Source organism: Rana temporaria, chromosome 9, assembly GCF_905171775.1.
Source record: "Rana temporaria chromosome 9, aRanTem1.1, whole genome shotgun sequence".
Classification (NCBI taxonomy): Eukaryota; Metazoa; Chordata; class Amphibia; order Anura; family Ranidae; genus Rana; species Rana temporaria.
Window position 1 is genome coordinate 53,882,926 of NC_053497.1, and position 23,494 is coordinate 53,906,419.

General features: G+C 45.2%; 1 protein-coding gene across 1 annotated transcript in view; it reads left to right on the forward strand.

Annotated features, from left to right (window-relative positions):
• Nucleotides 1-23,494, forward strand: part of MSH5 (mutS homolog 5) — a 108,244-nt gene that overhangs the window by 33,662 nt on the left and 51,088 nt on the right. Inside the window, exons 9-13 of the mRNA XM_040323504.1 lie at nucleotides 3,213-3,295; nucleotides 5,020-5,065; nucleotides 5,163-5,301; nucleotides 7,324-7,386; nucleotides 12,088-12,216. Of these exons, the coding sequence (XP_040179438.1) occupies nucleotides 3,213-3,295; nucleotides 5,020-5,065; nucleotides 5,163-5,301; nucleotides 7,324-7,386; nucleotides 12,088-12,216 (460 nt within the window). The remainder of the gene's footprint in view (nucleotides 1-3,212; nucleotides 3,296-5,019; nucleotides 5,066-5,162; nucleotides 5,302-7,323; nucleotides 7,387-12,087; nucleotides 12,217-23,494) is intronic.

Genomic DNA, 23,494 nt, shown 5'->3' on the forward strand with positions numbered 1-23,494 from the left:
GATGAAATCGGTCCTTTTTTTGTCAGACAAACTGATCGTGTGTACAGGGCATAATGGTGACATTGCAATGGTGGAAGGAGTCTGCGCTGTGGTTACACTAGTGACAAAAAAATGGACGAGGAAACGGTGATGGTGGAGGGAGGGGGGTGAATGTTAGAATCGGGGAAATAAACGTGTACAAATGCAGCAAAAATATCTTACACAGGGGTGAAACTAATCCTGATTGGACCGAGTGATAAACCACAAAAAGGAAATGGGTGAGTGAAAGGAGTGATCTACCTGATGTGTACTCAAATACATACAGTGGAATAGGTGAAAGCCCAAAACAATAAAGTTCACAGTGAAGTGAGGAAATGACTAATGAAAACAGCAAACGAAAAAATGCCAGAATCCAGTCAATGGAGTAGTACAACCCAATCCTCAAATCATGCAACCCACACCATGGAGTGAAGTGACCAGCTTACCTCCTAGTTATTACTCACACGTAAGGTAAATAGCTGATACTGCTGGTTGGTTAGATGTCCTCTTTAACAGATCGCAGTTTTGGACCATACATGTGGAGAAAGAGTGAATGTATATTGTGGGTAGACCTCCTGTCACTCCAAGGACAGAAAAACGGGGATTCTCTAGGATGCAGTGTATGGGTGTACACTTACACAACTCACACTGTATTAAAGGAAGAAATGCCTGTCTCCACGAACGCCGCGCTCGTATCCCGATCCTCTCGTTGTCAGCACTCAGCTCCTCAGGGATCCATAGAAGCGGCTGCTCATGGTTGAGAAGGGGAGCAGAGAGGGGAGAGGAGAAGGAGGGAGGGCGTATCGCGTGAGACGGCACAGCACAACAAAAACTTTAATAGCCGGTAAAAATAAAAAACTTACAGTAAGCAGGTAAAATACGGTCGCATCTCCTACGAGCACCGCACTCGTCTGCCGTCTGTTAGGATGTTGCTCCCGGTCAGTACTCTTAGTGTTCGTCACATCACGTGACTTCATCAGGGGATGGTTACTAGGGTACTGTGTTGTCTTTAAATATGGTCTGGGTGATTAGGAATAGCGGCGGCCATTTTGTCGAAGTCTGTATACATATCTGACAGGTATCGAATCTGCGCCATCTTTCCTGTGTCAGACAGGCCTGTGCGATGCTGTAGAACGGGGTTGATGGTAATCAAACCCGTGCAAGCATGAACAGTGCGAGTACCATATTTCAGGGCCATTAGAAAAAAAGTGTATACAGGAGGGCATAAAATAAAAATAAATGACATGAATGAGTAAAAAGAGCATACATTAAAATTGGGCATGTAACATGGCATCGACGCTGACCCAGTGTCATAGGCCACACGCCGACCCCGCAGAAGAGACAGGCCGTCAATCCAGCAGGGACAGATAAGTGTACCCATGTCATAGGTGTATCCAAAATGCATGTATCGCACAGAGGAGATGCACCTATCATCGTGAAAATGGTTGGAGGACCTCGAGTGGTCTTCCCATGGGTAGGCATGTTGACAATGATATAAAAAGGTTGAATGTTGTTATGAACATAATAGGTTCTATAAGTTAAAAGCTCAAATTAAAAACTAAAAGGAATAAAAATATATATTAGGAGAGCAATAACAATAATATATATATGTAAAAGAAGGCGTATAAATCACCCCTGTAGGAGTGAAGGCCAGATAAGCGTGAAGTGTTTAAGTATTTGAACATCTGGTGACAAGAAGTTGGTATGTGGCCACAACTGAATGAAGTGCTGTACAGAACAACCACCCCAACGTACGGCAGACGCCTGCAGGAGAAAAACGCACTTAATGCTACACACAATCAGGCAGAAAGTAGTGATGATAGAATAGGTGGGCCGGGCAGGATAGTGGTGTGATATCTTAAAAGTCACTTAGGAAACAGTTCAGATCGAACTCAATGTTGAGGCCTCTAGGTGTGAAGGTATCCATGTTAAAAATGTATTTGGATTCTAACTGGCTAAGGGCCCTAACTTTGTGGCCGCCCCGCCAGGGTCTGGAGTACGGGACTATCCCCCAAAACTTTAAGTGTGAAGGGTCTTTATGATGGACTTTGGCAAAGTGGCGCGATACGCTGTGGTTCGGAAACCCACTTTCAATGTTTTTCACATGTTCCTTAATGCGTATTCGTAATAGTCTCTTCGTGCGTCCAATATATTGCAGTCCACAGCTGCATTCAAGGGCATATACTGCTCCTTCTGTGTTGCAGCCAATAAAGTCCCTTATTTCGTATTCGGTTCCATTGCTGTTGGACTTGAATGTGGACACTTTTTTATTTGGTTGTCTGGTGTGTGTGCAAGAGTAACACCTCTTGCATGGATAGAATCCCTTTCCGGTGAAAAAAGTAAATTGCTTCTTTGGAGGATCTATTACGTTTTTCACCAGCTGGTCCCGAAGTGTGGGGGCTCTTTTGTATATAAACTTCGGTTTCTCCGGTAGTAAATCACAGAGGTTTTTGTCACATTTCAAAATGTGCCAATGTTTTTGGATGACTCTTTCTATTTTCCTATGTTGTATATTGTAGTCTAATACTACAGGAATCACATCTTTCTTGGCTGGTGGTATTTTATTTTCCAGAAGCTGCCCTCTTGGTATCTTAGATACTTCTTCTATCTTTTGCTTGATTTGTGCGTCATCGTAACCCTTCTGAACAAATCTGTCGCCTATTAGGTGGGCTTGTCTTTTGAAAGTATCCAGCTCGGTGCAATTCCGTCGTAGGCGCACAAGTTGGCCTTTCGGTATGTTATAAAGCCAGTTCTTGTGGTGACAGCTAGTAAGAGGAAGGTAGCTATTTCTGTCTACGTTTTTAAAGAAAGTTTTGGTGTCAAAGGTGTCTAAATCTCAAGGTCGAGGAAGGCTATATTCTCACCCAGTACCATAATGGTGACATTACTGCACAGGCGCGAGAACAGGAGGTGCATGCTGGATAGCCAGCTGCACCGAAATCCCAGAAATAAAGACTAGCGGGATTTATATGCCCACAACTGCAAAGGACCCTGCCTGCTTCAGAGATCGGGTATGATTTAAACAATTTAAAACAAACAAAAAGGAAAACGTTAGTCACAGAATTAAAATGTTAAATTTAGGAATGTCTGCTAGTCCGAAAAGAGAGGCAGAGAGAAAGATAGGTTGGTACTGAAGTATTTCTACTTTAGTACTGAAGAGTACTGTTGGCTATTAATGTCTATTATTTTGTCAGTGTTTTGCAGATATTCAAAAGTGAGGCCCATCCATCTGTATATAAGATGAGCTCTGGAGGCAAGGAAGGACTGAGCCTGTTTGGTAATCAATAAAACTTTTTGATCACTCTCTTGTCCTTGTATATACAGTATAGTGTGTAACACGGACACTAGACTCAGCCATGCACATTCTGTATGTTATATTCATTTGTTTCTTCAAGGGTGCAAACACACTGGGAATGGTTAAACTGAGCTCCCCATAGGAGCTGAACACTGCCCTGGACTGGTTAATAGTGCCAGTGCGAGGGCACACAAATACTACAATAAGGGTACCTGAGTATCCTTTAGAAGTTTCTTAATGGATGTAAAATGACCTGTTCCTGATTCCACACACTGAGGCAAGCTTTGGCAGCACTATATTAAAATATGCTTAGCTTTGGCATAACATGCAGTAAAGGAGCTCTAATTATATTAGCTTGTAATCATTTTGTTTCCTGGGTTCTCGCTTACATCCTGATTATTGCCTGTGCTGTCCCATCCATGTGATAGAATTACTGCTCGGCTAGTAATGGAAGCCTGGCTTTTGGGAAATCTAGCACCACTGGTATTTTAGGAGTTGGTGCCTCTAGAAACTTTAACAGATCTTAACTCATTTATATAAAGGAGTACAGAAGATGCTGTAATACAGCAATCTCCACAATACACAAGAGATCGCAGTGAATTGACGGCTGCTGATTGGCCAAAGCACGCACCTGACCTGCATGCTTTGGCCAATCACTGCGCTATATGTTGTGAGAGCTATGATTTGATAAAGGCAGGGTGCCACACCCCACTGCTCAGTCCCCACCCCACACTGTATAGGGCTGCTGCTTACACAGCGGCTGTATATAGTGAATGAATGGAGATTAGGCAGGTAGTGTAGTAGTATACAGTTCAGAGTATATAGTGCAGCTAGTGTAGTATATAGACTCCAAAGCACCCTCCCCATGTTGAGGGCATGTAACCTGGTAGGGTTCAGGAGGGGGGGGTGCTCGCTTGTCGTCCCCCCCCCCCCATCCTGATCTCCAGGCTCAATGTTTGGATAAGGGTCTGGTATGGATTTTGGGGGGGCAACGCCAATTTTTCTAAATATTTCGGTGTGGAGTTCCACTTAAAATCCATACCAGAACTGAAGGGCCTGGTATGGACTGGACTGAGGAGGCAAACTTTTCTGTTTTTTTTCCTTGATTTTTCATCTATATTGCTGGGAGACGACAATACATTACAGCCACGGGCACATTTAAATGAAAATTATTCCTTTTTAAGAAATGTAATTTTTCTGCGGCACTGTTCTACACATTGCACAAATGCCCATTTTACAGGCAGACTAAGGGGGACCCCCAGGCACGATATCAAATTAGAAGTCTGTCTGTAGCTGCCATACATGGAACAAAATTTGACTGGTTTAGCAGGGACTGGCTTAAATTTGATCCATCTATGGACAGGGGGGCGGCCCCTCCGCCAGAACACTCCAATCAGTGCTTTCTGCCATTGACTGAGAGCGCTGATTGGGAGTAGGTCGGCTGCTGGTTTTCCAGCATGCTTTTCCGACAGAAGCTTTTTTTTTTTACCAGCTGTTGTCTCTTGACATTCAGCCTGCGTGTGCGGGGCTTTATGCACCCCAACAGAGGACTGCTGAGGAGACTCAAACATTCTTATTTGTCTTTGTCTGTGTACCTTTTATAAAAACTATTTCGGTAAATCTGATGGAGAAATCGGAAATTATTTAGAGTTGTGTTTTTTTTTTTTTTGTGATATTTACAAAAACATTTTGCTGTAACCATTTAGGTCTTCTGAATCGCTGCCAGTCCAAGTGGGGAGAGAACTGTATGAGGTGAATAAAACAGAAATTCTTGCTTCTAAAAGCATTGATTTATTTCCTTCTAAATACACGCACTTTCATTTATCGTGACTTGCCCCGTATGTGTTAGGTTGTGGTTTATGAGGCCAACACACAATCAGACTGAGCTTACATCTCGGCTAGATGTGATTGATTTCTTCATGGCACCCAGAAACCAAGAAACCACAGGGAACCTTCAGCGCTGCCTGAAAAACATCAGAAATATCCCTGTGAGTTTTACAGTTGTTCTTGATTTAATTATAATTTGTTCCTAGTTTTCCGAAAGCCCAATTCCAGCTTGAACAGAAAATAATTTCTGCTTTCCGACAGTGGCTAAAAACAAAAAGATGGCTCTGTGTACTATACTTTCCCAATCTCCATCACTGTCCCCATAGACTAACCATTTCAGCATAGCATTGCAGTTCAACTTCTAAATTAAATAATGCCCAGCGTCCTTCAATCCACTACTTGTGAGCGCCGGTCATCAAGACATTTCCCTTCTCTAACACCACCCCTCCCCCCCTCACCCTGGGCTCACAGGAGAATGCAGCAGAGATCAGCACAATGTCATTATGTGCAGCTCAGCATCAGTTGGCATGAACCCGCCACTGGAAGAAAAAAGGGCCAAAGGTGTGCAAGCCCTGAGTTAGGCTTAAAGCGGGGTTTCACCCCCAAAATTTTTTTTGAACATGACATTCAGCCGAGTTGTCAGAATGACAATCGGCTGTATTTTTTTATTTCAGTGCCGCACATACCGTATTTCCACCGCCGCTTCCGGGTATGTAATCTGCGGGACTGGGAGTTCCTAAGTGATTGACATCCTTCCGACCGGCGCATACAGCGCGTCACGAGTTGCCGAAAGAAGCCGAACGTCGGTGCGCAGGCGCCTTATAGAGCCGACTCGCAGTCCGACTTCTTTCGGCAACTCGTGACGCGCTGCATGCGCCGGTCGGAAGGATGTCAATCACTTGGGAAAGCCCAGTCCCGCAGATTACATACCCGGAAGCGGCGGTGAAAATACAGTATGTGCGGCACTGAAATAAAAAAAAACAGCCCATTGTCATTCTGACAACTGAATGTCATGTCATGTTAAAAATGTTTTTTTGGGTGAACCCCCGCTTTTAAATGTAACTGCTTTAAACAAGGCCAAGGATAAATCCAAGGAAAAATCACAAGCCTACTACCCCGACCAGCCCACGGACAACCAAATCAACCCGTCTAACAGTATGAGTTAAAAACCGGGGTTTAGTCAGAAAACATTTGCAAATACATGCATAAGCTACAGGCCCCGTCAAGTCACCCTGGTATCTGAAGTTCCTATCACTGACTGAGTGAAACAGTGGAAGCACATGCATTCTGATAAGTAGGTGGAGGGCAGATGGACTGAAGGGAGCCCACCCCTTCTTAAAGGTAGAGGTACACACTGAGCACCCAGCAAATCGCACAGTGGCTGCAAAGGTGCCTGACCAATATAATTATTTTGCAAAAAAGGGGCTCCACTACCCCCACATATGACTGGCCATTAATGTAAGCAGCATTGGAGGGCAAATAGATATAAACAAGGCCAAGGAAAAATTCCAAGCCTACTTGCTTACCAGCCTGCGGACAACTGAATCAACCTGTCTAACAGTATGCGTTAAAAGCAGGGGTTTACACAGCAGGGCTGTCCTCTCTCCGACCCTCTTTGCCATTGCCATAGAACCGGTGGCTGAGGCACTACGTGTCTTGCCACTAATTAAAGGACTCCGTCTGACCTGGCTGGAGGAGAGGGTGGCCCTGTACGCAGATGACCTCCTCCTTTTTCTAAACGATGCTGGCCCTTCTCTACAAGGGGCACTGCAGGTCCTAGAACGATTTTCAGAGGTGACAGGGCTTAAAGTCAATTGGTCGAAGTTGCAATTGCTTGCTATAGATGAGAATGCTAGGGGAGGGGCTTCGGCTTCTCTTCAGCTACAATGGTATATATATATATATATATATATATATATATATATATATATTTAAATAACGTTTTTTTATTGTTTTTTTTAGAAAAATAACACAGCAGAACATTGGTACAAATATGGCAAACGTACATTGGCAGGAATGAAGTTATAAGAATGCCTAGTGAGCAAGCGTTAAAGTCATGGAGGATAAGATAATATTTCATGTAGACAGAAATCTTGTCATGAATAGCCATCAAAAATGTTTACTTGCTTTGTCTCCTTAATCATAACTGATAAAATATTAAGTATTTTCCTTTGCTTCATCAGCTGATCTTAAAGAACATGACCCTCTCCAGCACCAAAGTATCTGACTGGCAGGCTTTGTATAAGGTATGTTTGTTCCCTCTGCTGGTTGATAACCTAATATTACAAGAAAGATTTGACAGAATATAAAATAAAAGTGCCACTGACCCACAAGTAATGCTTTTAAGTACAGGATTGCCCTCTTTAATGATAATTATAAAATATATATATAAAGCCGGATTCACATACATCGGCGCATATTCATGCCGGCGTACCATATCTCTTTTACGCTACGCCAGCACAGCGCACAGAGGCAAGCACTGAATTCACAAAGCACTTGCTCCCACTCGCTGTTAAAGATACGCTGGGTTTCCTCGGCGTAAGCCAGCATAGGTGGAAGTGGGCGTGAGCCATGCTAATGAGGCGTCACCCCATGCAAATGATGGGCCAAGCGTCATAGAAGTACTTAAATGAACGGCGCATGCGCCGTCCCGTGGACGTACTCCCTAATATACGACGGATCACTGCCTACGACGTGAACGTAACCTACGCCCAGCCCTATTCACGTACTACCCAAACAACGTAAAATACGACGGCTGTGTTCCCTGGTCCATACCTTAGCATGACTTGCGCCTCCATATATGGGGCTTAACTTTACGCCGGACGTACGACTTAAGCAAAACGCGTATATTATGCGCCGGGCGCAAGTACGTTCATGGATCGGCATATCTACCTCATTTGCATATTTGCATAGAAAATCAATGGGAGCGGCAAATGCGCCCAGCGGAAATATGCGCCTACGATACGCCGGCGTAGGAAAGTTACGTCGGTCGTAGGAAGCCTATTTTCAGGCGTATCTAGTTCTGTGGGCACGGCGCACAGATACGACGGCGCATATTTACACTTACGCTGCGTATCTCGAGATACGTCGGCGTAAGTGCTTTGTGAATCCAGGCCATATAGTGCTCATTAGTGCAATCTATGTCAGGCATGGCTTCTGTTGTTTAGGGCTTACAGAGGTTTAAAAGAAGTGTGTTTTTTTATTTTTTTATTTAAGAGGGCAATCCTGTACTTAAAAGCATTGTGGGTCAGTGGCACTTTTATTTTAAATTCTGTCAAAGTTTTTATCGCATAATCATACTTGCCTAGGTGGATGCAAAAAAGTGGATATACTGCGCTGCTTAAACAAAAATAATAAGACCAGCTGCTAACACGGCTAATAAAGACACATTAGCTGGAGAAAGCAGGAGAAAAAATGTGTAGCGCTACGGTCAAATAAATGTGAAATAGATGTTCCTCATAGGAACACAAAAATGGTGATAAACAAAAAATTCCGTGAAGAAATTCCTGGGTGAAATCAATAAAGTCCAATACGTATAATTAAATAACATAAAGTCCATGTGTGTAAAAAATCACCACGTGCAGAGATGAAGAAAATCTTGATTAAACTCCAATCATAGTTAATTCAATTGTGAGTGATCACCGCCAATGAAAACAAATGGAGGCTTACCAGAGCTGGTGGACCTGAAATGACATACGTCAAACAAGTCTATACAGGCTTGGAGTACCAGGCAAGGTACACAGAACCAATGGTTGCAATCATTCAAGGCATTTGCTAGAAGTTAGGTGTTATCAATCTATGCATAACCATGTAACGGATAACCTTAGGTCCTTTCAACTCAGCAATGAGTCAGATGGTTGGAACAGGCAAGGAAAGAGAATGGCCACATAGTGTTAACCGGTAAAAACTCACATGTATCCTGAGTTTAAAATCGCATAGTCTATGGTATGAGGCGGCAGTGGAGACGACCCGACGGCGTTTCGTGTTAGTCACACATCATATGGGCTGAGATGCCTATCAGTTCATGCACCTGACGGATCCAGATATTCTCAGAGTCGGGATGATGCGGTGCCTGGACTGATCTTGGTGACTTTCGCAAAAAACGGACTTCAGACCACTCTCTGCTGAAAACGGGTCACAGGAGTGCAATGTGTTTTGCACTCCTGTGACCCATAGGCAAGGGTGTTGCTAGGTCTGCAAAAGATCTGGGGCTAGAGCCCATAGCAGTGGTCGCCAACCTTTTTTGCAGGTCCGGGGGGGGGGGGGGGGGGGGGGGGGGGGGGGCTTGCCGCTGGTAAGCAATTTTTTGCAGGCAATGGCTGGAGTTGGCGCTTCAATCATCATGGCACCATGGTTGATATGGTGTCGGTGATTGAAGCGCATTGTTTCTATTGTTGCATTCTAATATATAATGAAGTGGTTCTATTCACCATAATGCAGAATCAGTGGGAGCCATGGGGGAGTGTCACTCGCCACATCTCCTGCACCAGATGCAGCGTTTCACTTGCCACCGTCACCTGCCACTAGACATGGATTGTCACTTGCCATGTCGCCTGCCACCATTTGCAGATTGCCACATCCCCTGCGACCATTTGCAGATTATCACTTGTCACGTCACCTGCCACCAGATGTGGGTTGTGACTTCCCACGTTGCCTGACACCAGATGTGGATTGTCACTTGCCATTTAAATGTGTATTTTCGCTGCATTGGTGGCAGGCCGGCAGCACTGGTCCATTTAGTGAGGGCAGGAGAGCGGTGATGCGGGGCGGGCAGTGAGAGATGATGTCATCTTTCTGCTCCCTGCCGCACCTCGCTCCCACATTAACCACTTAAGCCCCGGACCTTTAGGCAGCTAAATGCCCAGGCCAGGTTTTGCGATTTGGCACTGAGTCGCTTTAACAGACAATTGCGCGGTCGTGCGACGTGGCTCCCAAACAAAATTGACATCCTTTTTTTTCCCACAAATAGAGCTTTCTTTTGGTGGTATTTGATCACCTCTGCGGTTTTTATTTTTTGCGCTATAAACAAAAATAGAGCGACAATTTTGAAAAAAATGCAATATTTTTTACTTTTTGCTCTAATAAATATCCCCCAAAAACATATATAAAACATTTTTTTCCTCCAGTTTAGGCCGATACGTATTCTTCTACCTATTTTTGGTAAAAAAAAACGATTGGTTTGCGCAAAATTTATAGCGTTTACAAAATAGGGGATAGTTTTATTGCATTTCTATTTATTTTTTACTACTAATGGCGGCGATCAGCGATTTTTTTTCGTGACTGCGACATTATGGCGGACACTTCGGACAATTTTGACACATTTTTGGAACCATTGTCATTTTCACAGCAAAAAATGCATTTAAATTGCATTGTTTATTGTGAAAATGACAGTTGCCGTTTGGGAGTTAACCACAGGGGGCGCTGTAGGAGTTATGTTTCACCTAGTGTGTGTTTACAACTGTAAGGGGGTGTGGCTGTAGGTCTGACGTCATCGATTGTGTCTCCCTATAAAAGGGATGACACAAGCGATGCAGCCGCCATAGTGAAGCACGGGGAAGCCGTGTTTACATACGCCTCTCCCCGTTCTTCAGCTCCAGGGAGCGATCGCGAGGGGGCGGCTAGAAACGAATAGCCGCACCCTCATCCCGGATCGCTCCCTGAGGCTTACCGACCGCCGCCTGTACCGGGGGGGGTGGGGGGGGTGGGGCGATCAGCCTGTCCGTGCCTGTCCGTGCCATTTTGCCGACGTATATGTACATGCGGCGGTTGTTAAGCGGTTAAGCGGTCATCTCTGCTTGTCCGCCTGCTCACTTCCCTCCTCTCATCTGCCTCCCGCCACAGCCTCGGGGGGGGGGGGGGGTGCTGCAGGACCTCTGACCCTCTGTCTGGACAGTGCTGATTGGCCCTGTGCTAATCACATGCACCCTCCCAAGAAAAAAAAAAACTCTCTAGCAATACACACAACTGAGCATGTTCAAAAGGCTCTGTTCTATAAAGAAAGGATTGGGGACAGTGGAAGAAGGGGAGGATCAGAAAATACAAAATCAAACAGCCTTTTTACACAATGCAGAGGATTACCCCTTAGATTTTACAATGAGTATAACGAGCATGCTTTAGTGAATATACAGACTGGTTTTACTGTTGTTGGTTTAGTTACACTTTAAAGCCTGTCTGTTTCTCCCACATGTGACTTATCCTCCCGAATGGTCACTCCAGTGCGTATGTAATTTTTTATTTGTATCTTCATGTAATGTAATATAATGCAAACTCTCAAATATAAATGATCTCTTCTGGAATTACTTAAATATCCCTGCAAATTTACAACATGCAATCGCAGTCAAACAAAATATAACCATCTACCTATTACAAAAATAAATTGTGCAACAGTATAGTCCACAAATTGTAACAGTAGACAGCTGGCTTTTTTAAGTGCAAACAAACTATTTACTTAGGCAGGCCATAGATGGCATTTTTTTCCTTTCCTTTCACCGTGGGAATCGCCCCCCCCCCCCCCCCCTGACTCTAACCGGTGGCACTAATCCTTAGGGAAAAACCCAACAGGCTGGTTGTACACAAGTCGATTGATCTACTTGTGTACAACCAGGATGCAACACATGGATCAAAATTCAATCCATGTATGGCTATCTTTCGCTGCCTGGATCTCACTCTAATTGAGGTCTAAATGGGGGAGTATAACCACTCATGGCCACTAGCTCAACAAGTATTTGTACTGGCTCATGGGACAAATGCCCTCTTGCAGAGTTCTCCCTTGCTATGCTTTTCTTTTTTTTTAATGCACTCCTCATGTTCTCAATCATCAAACCATGTAAAAAGCTGACATACATGGCAGTTGGAGAAAGCAGCATCTTTTCTAAGATTCTTATTCATTCATAACTAGTATCTGTTCATATCCAGTGTTTATCTCTCCCACTGTTTTCTCCCCACAGACCGTGTACAATGCTGTGTGTATTTCTGAAATTTGCAGCTCTTTGCCTCAGACTGTGCTTCTTTTTTCCTGCATCTCTTCTGCATTCAGCAGCGACCTTAACTACATAGCCAGCATCATCAACAAAGTGGTTAGTACAGTGTTAAAAATACTTCTTTACAAATTGTCATTTTATATCATAGGTCATATTCTAGGTCTCCAATGGTCCCACACATCTTTCTTTGGTACTCCAATCAACAGCGCTGTTCAGGGAGCACTAAAGTACTGTGCATTGCCATGTCGGATCATTGGCGACTATTTTTCTCTGCGAGGGAGCAGCGGTCTTGTTAGCACAGATCAGCTTCATACACTGTTGGGCACAAAGACGACATAAAAACAAAACCATACTATATTTGTGTAGCGCCCCCTTACTTTCAATATGGGCACTACGCTAAAGTTAGTGGAGAATGGGAGAGTTATTTTGCTCCCATTCATAATTTGCTAAATCTGGGCTGCTGTCATTCCTGAACTGTCCTGTAGGTCAGTCTGCGCTGCAGGGGTGTCGATCCCACCCCTGGGCAACAGTTGGCGCTAGAGGGGTTCTGGCAGAGTCACTTTTCCCCAGCAGCCAATTAGAGGAGTTTTCCCTCGCGGGGCATGCTGGGGGAGGGTATATCTGTGGCAGACGCCATTTTTGTTGGTTCTTCGCAATTAACAGACTCCGGCGATATGGCCTACCAGGCCGGGGTCGCATGCTACGTGGAGCTCCATGTTGCTGAAAGGGGCCCCAGTGACTCGATGGGTCCCCAGATCTATTGAAGAGATTCCAAGCTATGTGCTGAACGGTGATGGATTGGCTCAAGGAGAACCCAGAAAGCAGGTTATCTGAGGGGCCTGAACGAACCATCAGGGATCTGGTCACCGGGACATTGACAGGTACACTTCAACTGTCACCCGGTGACTTTGACTTAATTTACTGGGAGGATTCGCTCAATTCATTCAGCTCATCCAAGTACTAGGCCTGTGGCAGAGGTCCCCAGAGCCGGGTCTGTGGCAGAGACCTGTTCCTCCCAGCAACCTTAAAGTAGCGCTTCGGCTGCCAAACTCGTGTCAGGAGTTTGTCCGGGGGCACCTCACCCACTCTGGCTAGAGTGGCGACGAACTGTGTTTATTACTACTGAGAGCAGGATTGCTCGCTTCATATCCAGGCCTGATCCTGCAAAGTTCTCTATTGCTTCATCAACCTTTCCTCTATACCTCATGTTGATGTTGGTCATGTTGGGCCGAGAATAAAGCATTCAGAAAACCTTTATTTATTGTCTGGACATTCGCTCACTGGTCTACTCATCCACTTCACCCCTAGACAACGGTAAGAGGTAACTTAAATACGCTGATCCCAAAAAAACAACCAGCGGCTCCTGAGGGGGTAGCGCTACATTTCTTATTGACTACATAACAAGTAATTATGTGATACCCTTTACTGGCTACCTTAAAGGATCACTAAAGGAATTTTTTTTTAGCTAAATAGCTTCCTTTACCTTACTGCAGTACTGGTTTCATGTCCTCATTGCTCGTTTTTGCTTTGATGTTGCTGTAAAACTGCTCTGATCTCCACACTTCCTGGTTGTCTGTTTCCTTATAACCACAGTACTGGGAGCTTTTCACTGTGGTCTAAGCTGTCATTACTGTGTGTCTAAAACTTAAAGCGGAGGTTCACCCATACCTTACACATTTTCCCCTTCGCTTCATGCTCGTTTTGTCTAGGGGAATCGGCTATTTGTTTTAAAATATGATCCGTACTTACCCGTTTACGAGATGCATCTTCTCCGCCGCTTCCGGGTATGGGCTGCGGGACTGGGCATTCCTTCTTGATTGACAGTCTTCCGAGAGGCTTCCGACGGTCGCATCCATCGCGTCACGATTTTCCGAAAGAAGCCGAACGTCGGTGCGCAGGCGCAGTATAGAGCCGCACCGACGTTCGGCTTCTTTCGGCTACGAGTGACGCGATGGATGCGACCGTCGGAAGCCTCTCGGAAGACTGTCAATCAAGAAGGAACGCCCGCTCCCGAAGACCCATACCCGGAAGCGACGGAAGAAGATGCATCTCGAAAACGGGTAAGTACGGATCATATTTTAAAACAAATAGCCGATTCCCCTAGACAAAACGAGCATGAAGCTAAGGGGAAAAAAAAAGGAATTGGGTGAACTCCCGCTTTAACAGAACCAATCGGATTCATTTTAAAAACAAAACACTGCCCTGGATTTGTTTGATTTTGTTCTGTGTGTCTCTCTAGTTCACAGGAACATGAAACCAGTTTAAAAGTGAAACTAACCTGCAGGCACATTATATGATTGATTTTTATCTATTTGTAATCATTTTTTCCTTTAGTGACCCTTTAAGTCATTGAAGATGCAAGCTTTTGGAACCTTCCTTGTGGCAAGGAAGGAACCTAAGGAAGATCCATAAAGCTTGCATCTTTAATAACTTAAAGCGGTAGTTCACCCTCACTTATATCATTTTTCCATCGAGACAGGCATTGTAGCGCGAGCTACAGTATGCCTGTCCCGATTTTTTTACCCCCGTACTCACTGTGTACTTGTACATTAAAGATTTCGGCTCCCGCGGGGAATGGGCGTGCCTATGGAGAGGGAGGATGATTGACTGCCGGCCCTGGCACGTCACTCTCCCCGAAGACAGCCGGAGTAGGTCTCGGCTCTTCACGGCCTGTGCGCAGGCGCCGTGAAGAGCCAAGCCTATTTCGGCTATTTCCGGAGAAGCGTGACGCGCCAGAGCCGGCCGTCAATCATCCTCCTTCTCCATAGGCACGCCCATTCCCCGAGGGGAGTCGGTATCTTCGATCTACGAGTACAAGGCGAGTACGGGGATAAAAAAATCGGGACAGGCATACTGTAGCTCGCGCTACAATGCCTGATTTTATGGTATAAGAAAAAAATAATTTTTTTTTTTGCGTTTATAGGGTGAACCCCCGCTTTAAGTTTGCCAATAAAAAGGGGTATCACTTAAATTTCAAACTTTTTGCATCCCTGGGTTTTAGAAAGTATGCAGTGTAGATATAGATCTGTACACTTACAGCAGTCCTTGATTGTTATTATTTTTACAGCAGCAATGTGATTATTTTTTTCTGTTGAGAAAAGCATGTTGCAGAAAGTGATAATTCACAGCACCTCAGAGTAATCATGTGACCTGTTCCCAGCCATACTCGGTTCAAGTACCATTTGTAATCCTCTGGTCATGGAGTTCAGTAGACCCCATGGGGTTGATTTACTAAAGACAAATAAGCTGTGCACTTTGCAAAGCTTGGTAAATTAGCAGAACGTGATTGGGTATTCTTTGCAAATTGAAACTTTACCTCATTTACTAAGCTCTGGAGCAACTGCTCTTGCGGAGTGCAACTGCACTTTGCAAAGTGCATAATCTAGTTGCCCTTAGTAAATCAACCCCTCTGTATTGGCGGGGACAACTGCTGAAAACAGTCAGGACAGATGCTAGACCGGTGTAACCCCACAGGCATATGGTCATAGCAAACAATAGAAAGCAGCAGAGTAGGTGGACTGATGGGCAGGTCAGGCACAGGCAGAGTCAAAGTTTCAGACATGTAAATGGAGCAAAGATAAAAGCAGAGGTAACAAGCCAATCAAGACAAGCAGAGTATAAAAGTATAGTCCACAAAATACAAATGGAAAACACAGGCATGACGAGTCCGAAACAGACAGATCTCTAGACAGGGCGTGAGGAAACAAGTAATGGGCTTGAAGCTGTGACCTTGCTTTAAACTCCACACATTAAGTAGAATGCATTTTAGTGCACAAACACCATATAATATCCAACTTTTGGTGAAATATAAAAGATGATGTTCTGCCAAGTAAATAGATACCAAACATCTCAAGAGTTAAAATTTCGCACACCTGTAACATGGCAACAAACTATGGTAGCTAAAAATCTCCATTGAAACACTTTAAAAGCCTTTGCAGGTCACCAGTTTAGACTATGCTATCTTCACTGGCCAGGAAGTACAGGTGGTTGAACAAATGGTGAACAAAAGATTACCTGTGGTTCCACCAATAGTGCAGATATCTGGCTGGGACAGATGGGTCAATAGGAGGCAAGCAAAGATGTAGTTGGCAAACGGACAAAGGGATAGGTCCAGGTGGCAGGCAGAAATGTGGTCAGTAAATAGGCCAGGGTCAGTCAGGTGGTAAACGGGAACATTGCTAACAAAAACATTATCAGTCCAGATAACAGGCAGAAATGTAGTCGGTAAATAGGCCAGGGTCAGTCAGGTGGTAGACAGGGTCATGGTCAGCAAACAAGAAAAGTATCGGTCCAGATAGCAGGCAGAAATGTGGTCAATAAATAGTAGACTTGTCCACTGCGAAAAAAATTGTTTTTTCCCTGTTCGTCTTTCAGGACAGGTACTGTAGAGAGACACAGGCTCCTCCCCTCACAGGAAACACCGCCTTCCAATTAGGAATTTAAGCCTCATCCTCCCTCAGCTCCTCAGTTTATGGTGTTTCCTCCGGAGGGGAGACACCGCTTGGGCCAAGGGCCAGACAGCTGGGGAAGCTGAGGCCAGTATTCCTGAGAGGGGGGACCTGTTCTCCCTGGGCTCAGGGCTATTTTTTAAGAGCATGGCGTCCTGGTTGACTGGGGAAGTCACTTACCCAGGACATCGCCGTGTAGCGTCCCGCGGACATTCCTGGGTGGATTCAGCCGCGGAGGCCTATTTACTGATCGCACAGGGGTGGCGCTGCAGGCGGGGTGCACGCTCCCTGTGAGAATTCACAGTCGGCCAGGAAGCTGGGCCGGACCGGAGGACGAGTGACGTCAGTTCCGGGGGGGGCGGGCACTTCCGCCGGATACGCGTCATTGGTCCCGGACGCTGCAGTGTAAAAGGCCTGACGCTGGGCTGGTGCGGCCTCTCTCTTCTCAGCCGTAGGGTCGGCGTTTTTACAGGCAGTCGCGACCACATTCCTCAGCGAGATGTCGGAAGCAGAGGCTTCCCGTGCACCTCCGGATGACGACAGCACCAGCCACTCTAAGGTAAGGAGAACCCTGGGGTTGTGTTCCCTTATCATGTTGTACAGCTTCACTGGTGATTTTTTTGTTTTCTTCTCCTGGTGGTCGGGGAGTTTGTTAGTGTAGTGTGTCTGGAACCCTGGTGGTGGTTGGTCCTAGAACACTCCTGGTGGTTACCTGTGTTAAGCGCTGGTCTCTCTTTTAATCTAGCCTCCACTTTCTTCTGTGTTTTTCAGAAATCCACAGAAAAATCAGCCCACAGCAGGAAGAAATGCCCTTCCTGCAGATCTTCACTTAGTGAAAGTTGGAACAAAGCACTTTGCAGGAGATGTATTGAGGGGCTGGTTAAAGAAAGGGAGGCAGAGCAGGCATCTGAATTAGCAGCTTCTATGAAAGAGCTTTCTGGCACCTTTCAATCGTTTAAAGATATTTTTGCTAATTTTCAATTGCCCCAAAGCAGCCCTTCTGTAGCGCAACAGGTAATTCCACCGAATCCTGAGGTTCTTCCCTCTGGGAGTAGAGAGAAACCTGCGGATATCAGAGAGGATGCTGAGGAGGAGCAAGACAGTGCCGCTTCTAGCTCCCAAGAGGAGTCAGATAGTGAGAAGACAGAGGCAGGGCCCTCAAAAGTCTCTCGCTACAAGCTTTCCCTTGAAGAGGTGGAAGAGTTATTGGAAACTATCCACGCTACTTTAGGGATAGTTGAGGAGAAAAAGACACTGTCACTCCATGACCAGATGTACAGTGGTTTGGGAGAACAAAAGAAAAGGGTTTTTCCAGTCCATGAAGTCCTGGTCAATGCCATCAAAAAAGAGTGGCAGGACCCAGAGAGGAAACCTTTCTTCTCAAACTCTTTGAAGAGGAGGTTTCCTTTTTCTGAAGAGGAGGCTTCAGTGTGGAACAAATCCCCCAAACTAGACGCTGCCTTTTCGCAGGTATCCCGACATACGGACTTGGCGTTTGAGGACATGGGGGTCCTTTCAGACCCCATGGACAGGCGGATGGATTCGCTATTAAAAAAGTCCTGGGATGCTTCCCAGGGGAACCTTAAGCCAGCTATGGCAGCAACAGTGGTGGCCCGTAATCTAGAGCATTGGCTCTTACAGATTAAGGCACATATTGAGGCCGGAACGCCTAAAGAGACTATACTTTCCTCTTTCCCAACTTTACTGAGTGGCGTGCGGTATTTAGCGGACGCCTCAGCAGAGTCAATCCGCATGTCTGCCAGGTCTGCAGCTCTATCTAATTCTGCAAGAAGAGCTCTCTGGCTCAAGACGTGGCAGGGGGATAGCGCCTCAAAGGTTAAATTGTGCGGGATCCCCCTTACAGGAGACTTATTATTTGGGCCAGGCTTGGAGGCTGTCTTAGATCGTACAGCCGACAAGAAGAAGGCTTTCCCCTTAAAGAAAAAATTTGGGGGACAGGCAAAGAAAAAATTCTGGACCCAAAAGAAGGTGGAAGTCCCCAAACCTGAGGGAAAGAAAAAGTTTTGGGGACCAAAAGGGAAAGGCCGTGCCGGGGCGCTTTTTCGTGCTCCTGAACAGCCCCAAAAACCTCAATGACGGAGTCAAGGTGGGAGGAAGGTTGGGGGCCTTTCTCCCACAGTGGGAGATGATCACCAGCAACCAATTTGTGCTGGGGATCATAAGGAGAGGGTACAGACTAGAGTTCTCAAGTCCCCCCCCATCCAGACTCTTAGTCACCAATTTGCCGCAGTGCAAAGAGAAATCTGTGGCTCTGATCTCCTCTCTTCAGGAGTTGGAGGATCAGGAGGTGGTAGCTCGGGTTCCATCGGAGGAGATAGGAAAGGGCTTCTACTCCCACATATTTGTGGTCCGCAAGCCTTCAGGGAAATTCAGGCTTATACTGAATTTAAAACCTCTAAACACCTCGGTCACGTACAAACGGTTTCGGATGGATTCCATCTATTCCGTGAGGACACTCCTCCTTCCGAACTGCTTCATGGCATCCATAGATCTAAAGGATGCCTACCTACACATCCCTATAGCGGAATGCCATCAGAGATTTCTCAGACTGGCCGTGAGGTCCAGAGAGGGGACGTTTCACCTACAATTCAAAGCACTCCCCTTCGGGCTCTCCTCTTCCCCCCTTATATTCACCAAGGTGATGGTGGAGGTACTAGCCTTTCTACGTCTCAAGGGCATCCTGGTGGTAGCTTACCTGGACGATCTGCTATTTTTTGCAGACTCCCCGACACGGTTGTCCCAGGACCTCCAGGTTGCAAAGGAGATTCTGGAAAACCTAGGTTGGCTACTCAATCTGGAAAAATCCAGCCTGACACCCTCCCAAAGAGTCACTTTTCTGGGATATGTACTGGACTCAACCAGACAGATGACTTTTCTCCCAATAGAAAAAGTTCAGAAGGTGGACAATGTAATATCACTTCTTCAGAGCAGTGGCCAGCTTCCGATAAGGAAAGTCATGTCAGCTCTGGGGTTATTAACATCTTCTCTTCCTGCAGTGCAGTGGGCGGGCCTGCATTTCCGACCTCTGCAACTGTTCATACTGAACATTTGGGACCACAGACCGGAATCCTTGGATTCCCTGATATCCATACCGGTTCACATCAAGAGGTCCCTTTGGTGGTGGAGGAAGGGGGCGAACCTTTTACAGGGCCTGGATTGGATCTCCCCGATCTCCAGAACAGTGACAACAGATGCCAGTGGCTCCGGTTGGGGAGCACACCTGGACTCCCTTCTGACACAGGGTCGCTGGGCAAAAGAGGACTCGCAAAAATCTTCGAATTGGAGAGAACTAAAAGCGATAGAGTTAGCCCTCAAAGCCTTTCAGAAGGAGCTGCAGGGACAGCATGTTCGAATCAGGACAGACAACTCCTCCGCAGTAGCTTATGTCAACAAGCAGGGGGGCACCAGGAGCAAGTCCTTATGGGATCTGACAAAGTCTATTCTCATATGGGCGGAGGCCAATGTCTTGTCCCTCTCAGCCATACATCTGAAGGGAGAATTAAATCAGGTCGCAGACTTCCTCAGCAGGAAGAAACTGAGGGAGGGCGATTGGGTTCTGAATCAAGAAGTCTTCAGAGCGATCACTCAAAGATGGGGTCTTCCGGAGGTGGATTTATTCGCCTCAAGAGAAAATGCCAAGACTCGGCTCTTTTTTTCCCTAAACAGGTGGGATGGAGCTCTGGCGGTGGACGCTCTGGCCCAAACCTGGCAGTTCTCCAGGTGTTATGCTTTCCCCCCTCCGGTTCTAATACCAGCAGTCCTGAGGAAACTGCAGGGGGAGAACACAACACTGATTCTCATCGCACCTCATTGGCCCAGGAGACCATGGTTCTCTATCCTAAAAAGTCTATCGATAGAACCTCCTTGGATTCTACCAATCCGGGAGGATCTCCTTTTACAGGGTCCAATCTGCTGCCCGCAGGTAGAGAGGTGGAATCTGGCAGCTTGGCTTCTGAGGAAGAGCTGCTGAGGGGCAAAGGGTTTTCAGAACGCCTGGTTGAAACACTCCTAAGCTGTAGAAAGAAGGAGACACAAGCCATTTACCAAAAAGTGTGGAAACGGTTTAACATCTGGTGTGCAGAAAGCTCCTTCAGTGTCAACAGCTCTGTGGCTGTTTTAGAATTTCTACAAGCTGGAGCTGACAAAGGACTAGCAACTAGCACGCTGAAGGGTCAAGTGTCAGCACTAAGTGTATTTCTTGAAAAACAACTAGCATTTGACCCTTGGGTCTCTAGATTTTTTAAGGCTTTGAGTAGACGGAGACCTGTAAAAACCTCCAATTTCCCAGTGTGGGATCTCTCATTGGTTCTTCAGGCCTTTACAGTAGAACCATTTGAGCCTTTAGACAAATGTAGTTTAAAAGTGATCACTCTCAAAACAGTATTTTTAGTAGCGATCACTACTGCTAGGAGAGTGAGCGAACTCGAGGCCCTATCTATTAGGGCCCCCTTTTTTCAAGTTTTTCCGGATCGCATCATTTTTAAGACAGATCCGGCTTTTCTACCAAAGGTAGCTTCTAAGTTTCACAGAAGTCAAGAAATAACATTGCCTTCTTTTTGTTCAAATCCTGTGAGGGAACAGGAACACAAATTTCACAACCTAGACGTTAGGAGGTGTGTCCTACAATACTTGGATTACACAAATCAGTTCAGGAAAGCTGATTCACTATTTATTTTGTTTTCTGGGTCCAAAAAAGGGTCTAGGGCTTCTAGACGCACGATAGCCAGATGGTTAGGGCAGCCATCGTTCTAGCCTATTCTTCTGGGGGAGTAGAGCCTCCACAGGGTATCAAGGCTCATTCCACCAGGGCAGTAGCAACTTCCCAAGCAGAGTGTGCTGGTGCTTCCCCGGAGCAGATCTGCAAGGCTGCAACATGGTCTAGTTTTTCAACGTTTGTAAAACATTACAGACTGGACCTACTTTCAACCAAAGACCAGGCTTTTGGACGCAAAGTACTGCAAGCAGTTGTCCCACCCTAGGGTAAGGTGCTCGCTTATCCTCTCTACAGTACCTGTCCTGAAAGACGAACAGGGAAAAACGGGGTTACTTACCGGTAACATCCCTTTTCCAGGAGTCTTTCAGGACAGCACTGGTACCCACCCTCTTTATTGTAGGGGATATTATGGAAACTCATCAGACGAAGCCGTCAGGTAAGATGTAATTTTATACTTTTATGACGTGTTCTTGTGTCTCCCCAGCTGGCCGGAGGTACTCTGGAAAAAACTGAGGAGCTGAGGGAGGATGAGGCTTAAATTCCTAATTGGAAGGCGGTGTTTCCTGTGAGGGGAGGAGCCTGTGTCTCTCTACAGTACCTGTCCTGAAAGACTCCTGGAAAAGGGATGTTACCGGTAAGTAACCCCGTTTTTTCGTTTGTTATTTTCGTTTTTTTAATTTTTTCGTAAATTCTGGAAATTCGAAAAATTTGTTTTTTGCGTTTTTGTTTTATTCGTTTTTTTTTTTTTTTGGAAATTCTTACATTTCGGAAAAAATTTTTTGGGCTTTTTTCGTAAATTCCGGAAATTTTCGGATTTAGAAAAAAAAATGAAACGAATGAAACGAAAAAAAAAAGAATTTTCGGAAATTCTGAAATTTACGAATTTTCGAAATTTCAAATTTTTCAATTTTCGAAATTTCGATTTTTGACATTTCGAATTTTTCAGTTTTCGATTTTAGAAATTTCGAAATACGAACATTCGGAAATACGAAAATTCGGAAATACGAAATTTTGGAAATTGAAAAATTAGATTTTCGAATTCTTCAATTTTCAAATTTCGAATTTTTCTAAATTCGAGATTTCGAAAATTGAAAAAATCGAATTCGAAATTTCGGAAATACGAAGATTCGAAAATTCTAAATTCGGAAATTGAAAAATTCGAAATTTGAAACATTTTTCAATTTTCGAATTTTCGAAATTCGGAAATACGAAAATTTGAAAAATGAGAAAAATTTGAAATCTGAAAAATTCGAAATTTGAAAAATTTGAAATCTGAAAAATTCGAAATTGGAAAAGTGAAAAAATTCGAAAATTGAAAAATTCGAAAATGGAAAAATTCCAAATTCGACATTTCTGAAATTCAAAATTCGAATTTTTCCATTTTAGAATTTTTCAAATTGCGATTTTCGATTATTTTCAAATTTCGCATTTTTCAAATATCGAGCTGCTCTGGTGACAACGTACTGGGCCGACTTTGTAAAAAGCAAACAAAAACTGCCGACAATCTCTGGGGGAAAGAATCGGCCAATACTCTGCATGTCCTTAGATGAGTGCTTGGTTTTTAACCTCCTGGGACCCGCGCTATAGTCAAATGACGGCTACAGCGCGGATCCCAAAATCCAACAGGACGTCAATTGACGTCCGCCCCTTTGCACGTTCCTCGCGCGCGCTCCAGAGCGCGCAGCGGGGAACTGCTGTGCTGGCTGTGTCCCTTGGACACAGCCAATTACAGATCGCCGTGAACGGCCAATCAGAGTGGCCGTTTGCGATGCGATCTGTGCGACCAATGAGAGATGATCTCATATGTAAACATATGAGATCATCTCTCATTGCCGTTTTACACAGAGACAGCGGTGCTGTCTCTGGAGAGGAGACCGATCTGTGTCCCTTGTACATAGAGACACAGATCGGTCACCCCCCCCAGTCACCCCCCTCCACCTACAGTTAAAACACAATGCAGGGAATACATTTAACCCCTTCCACACCCCCTAGTGTTAACCCCTTCAATGCCAGTCACATTTATACTGTAATTAGTGCATATTTATAGCACTGATCGCAGTATAAATGTGAATGGCGCCAAAAATGTGTCAAAAGTGTCCGATGTGTCAGCTATAACGCAGATCGCCGCCATTTCTAGTAAAAAAATAAATAATAAAAAATAATTCTGTCCCCTATTTTGTAGGCGCTATAA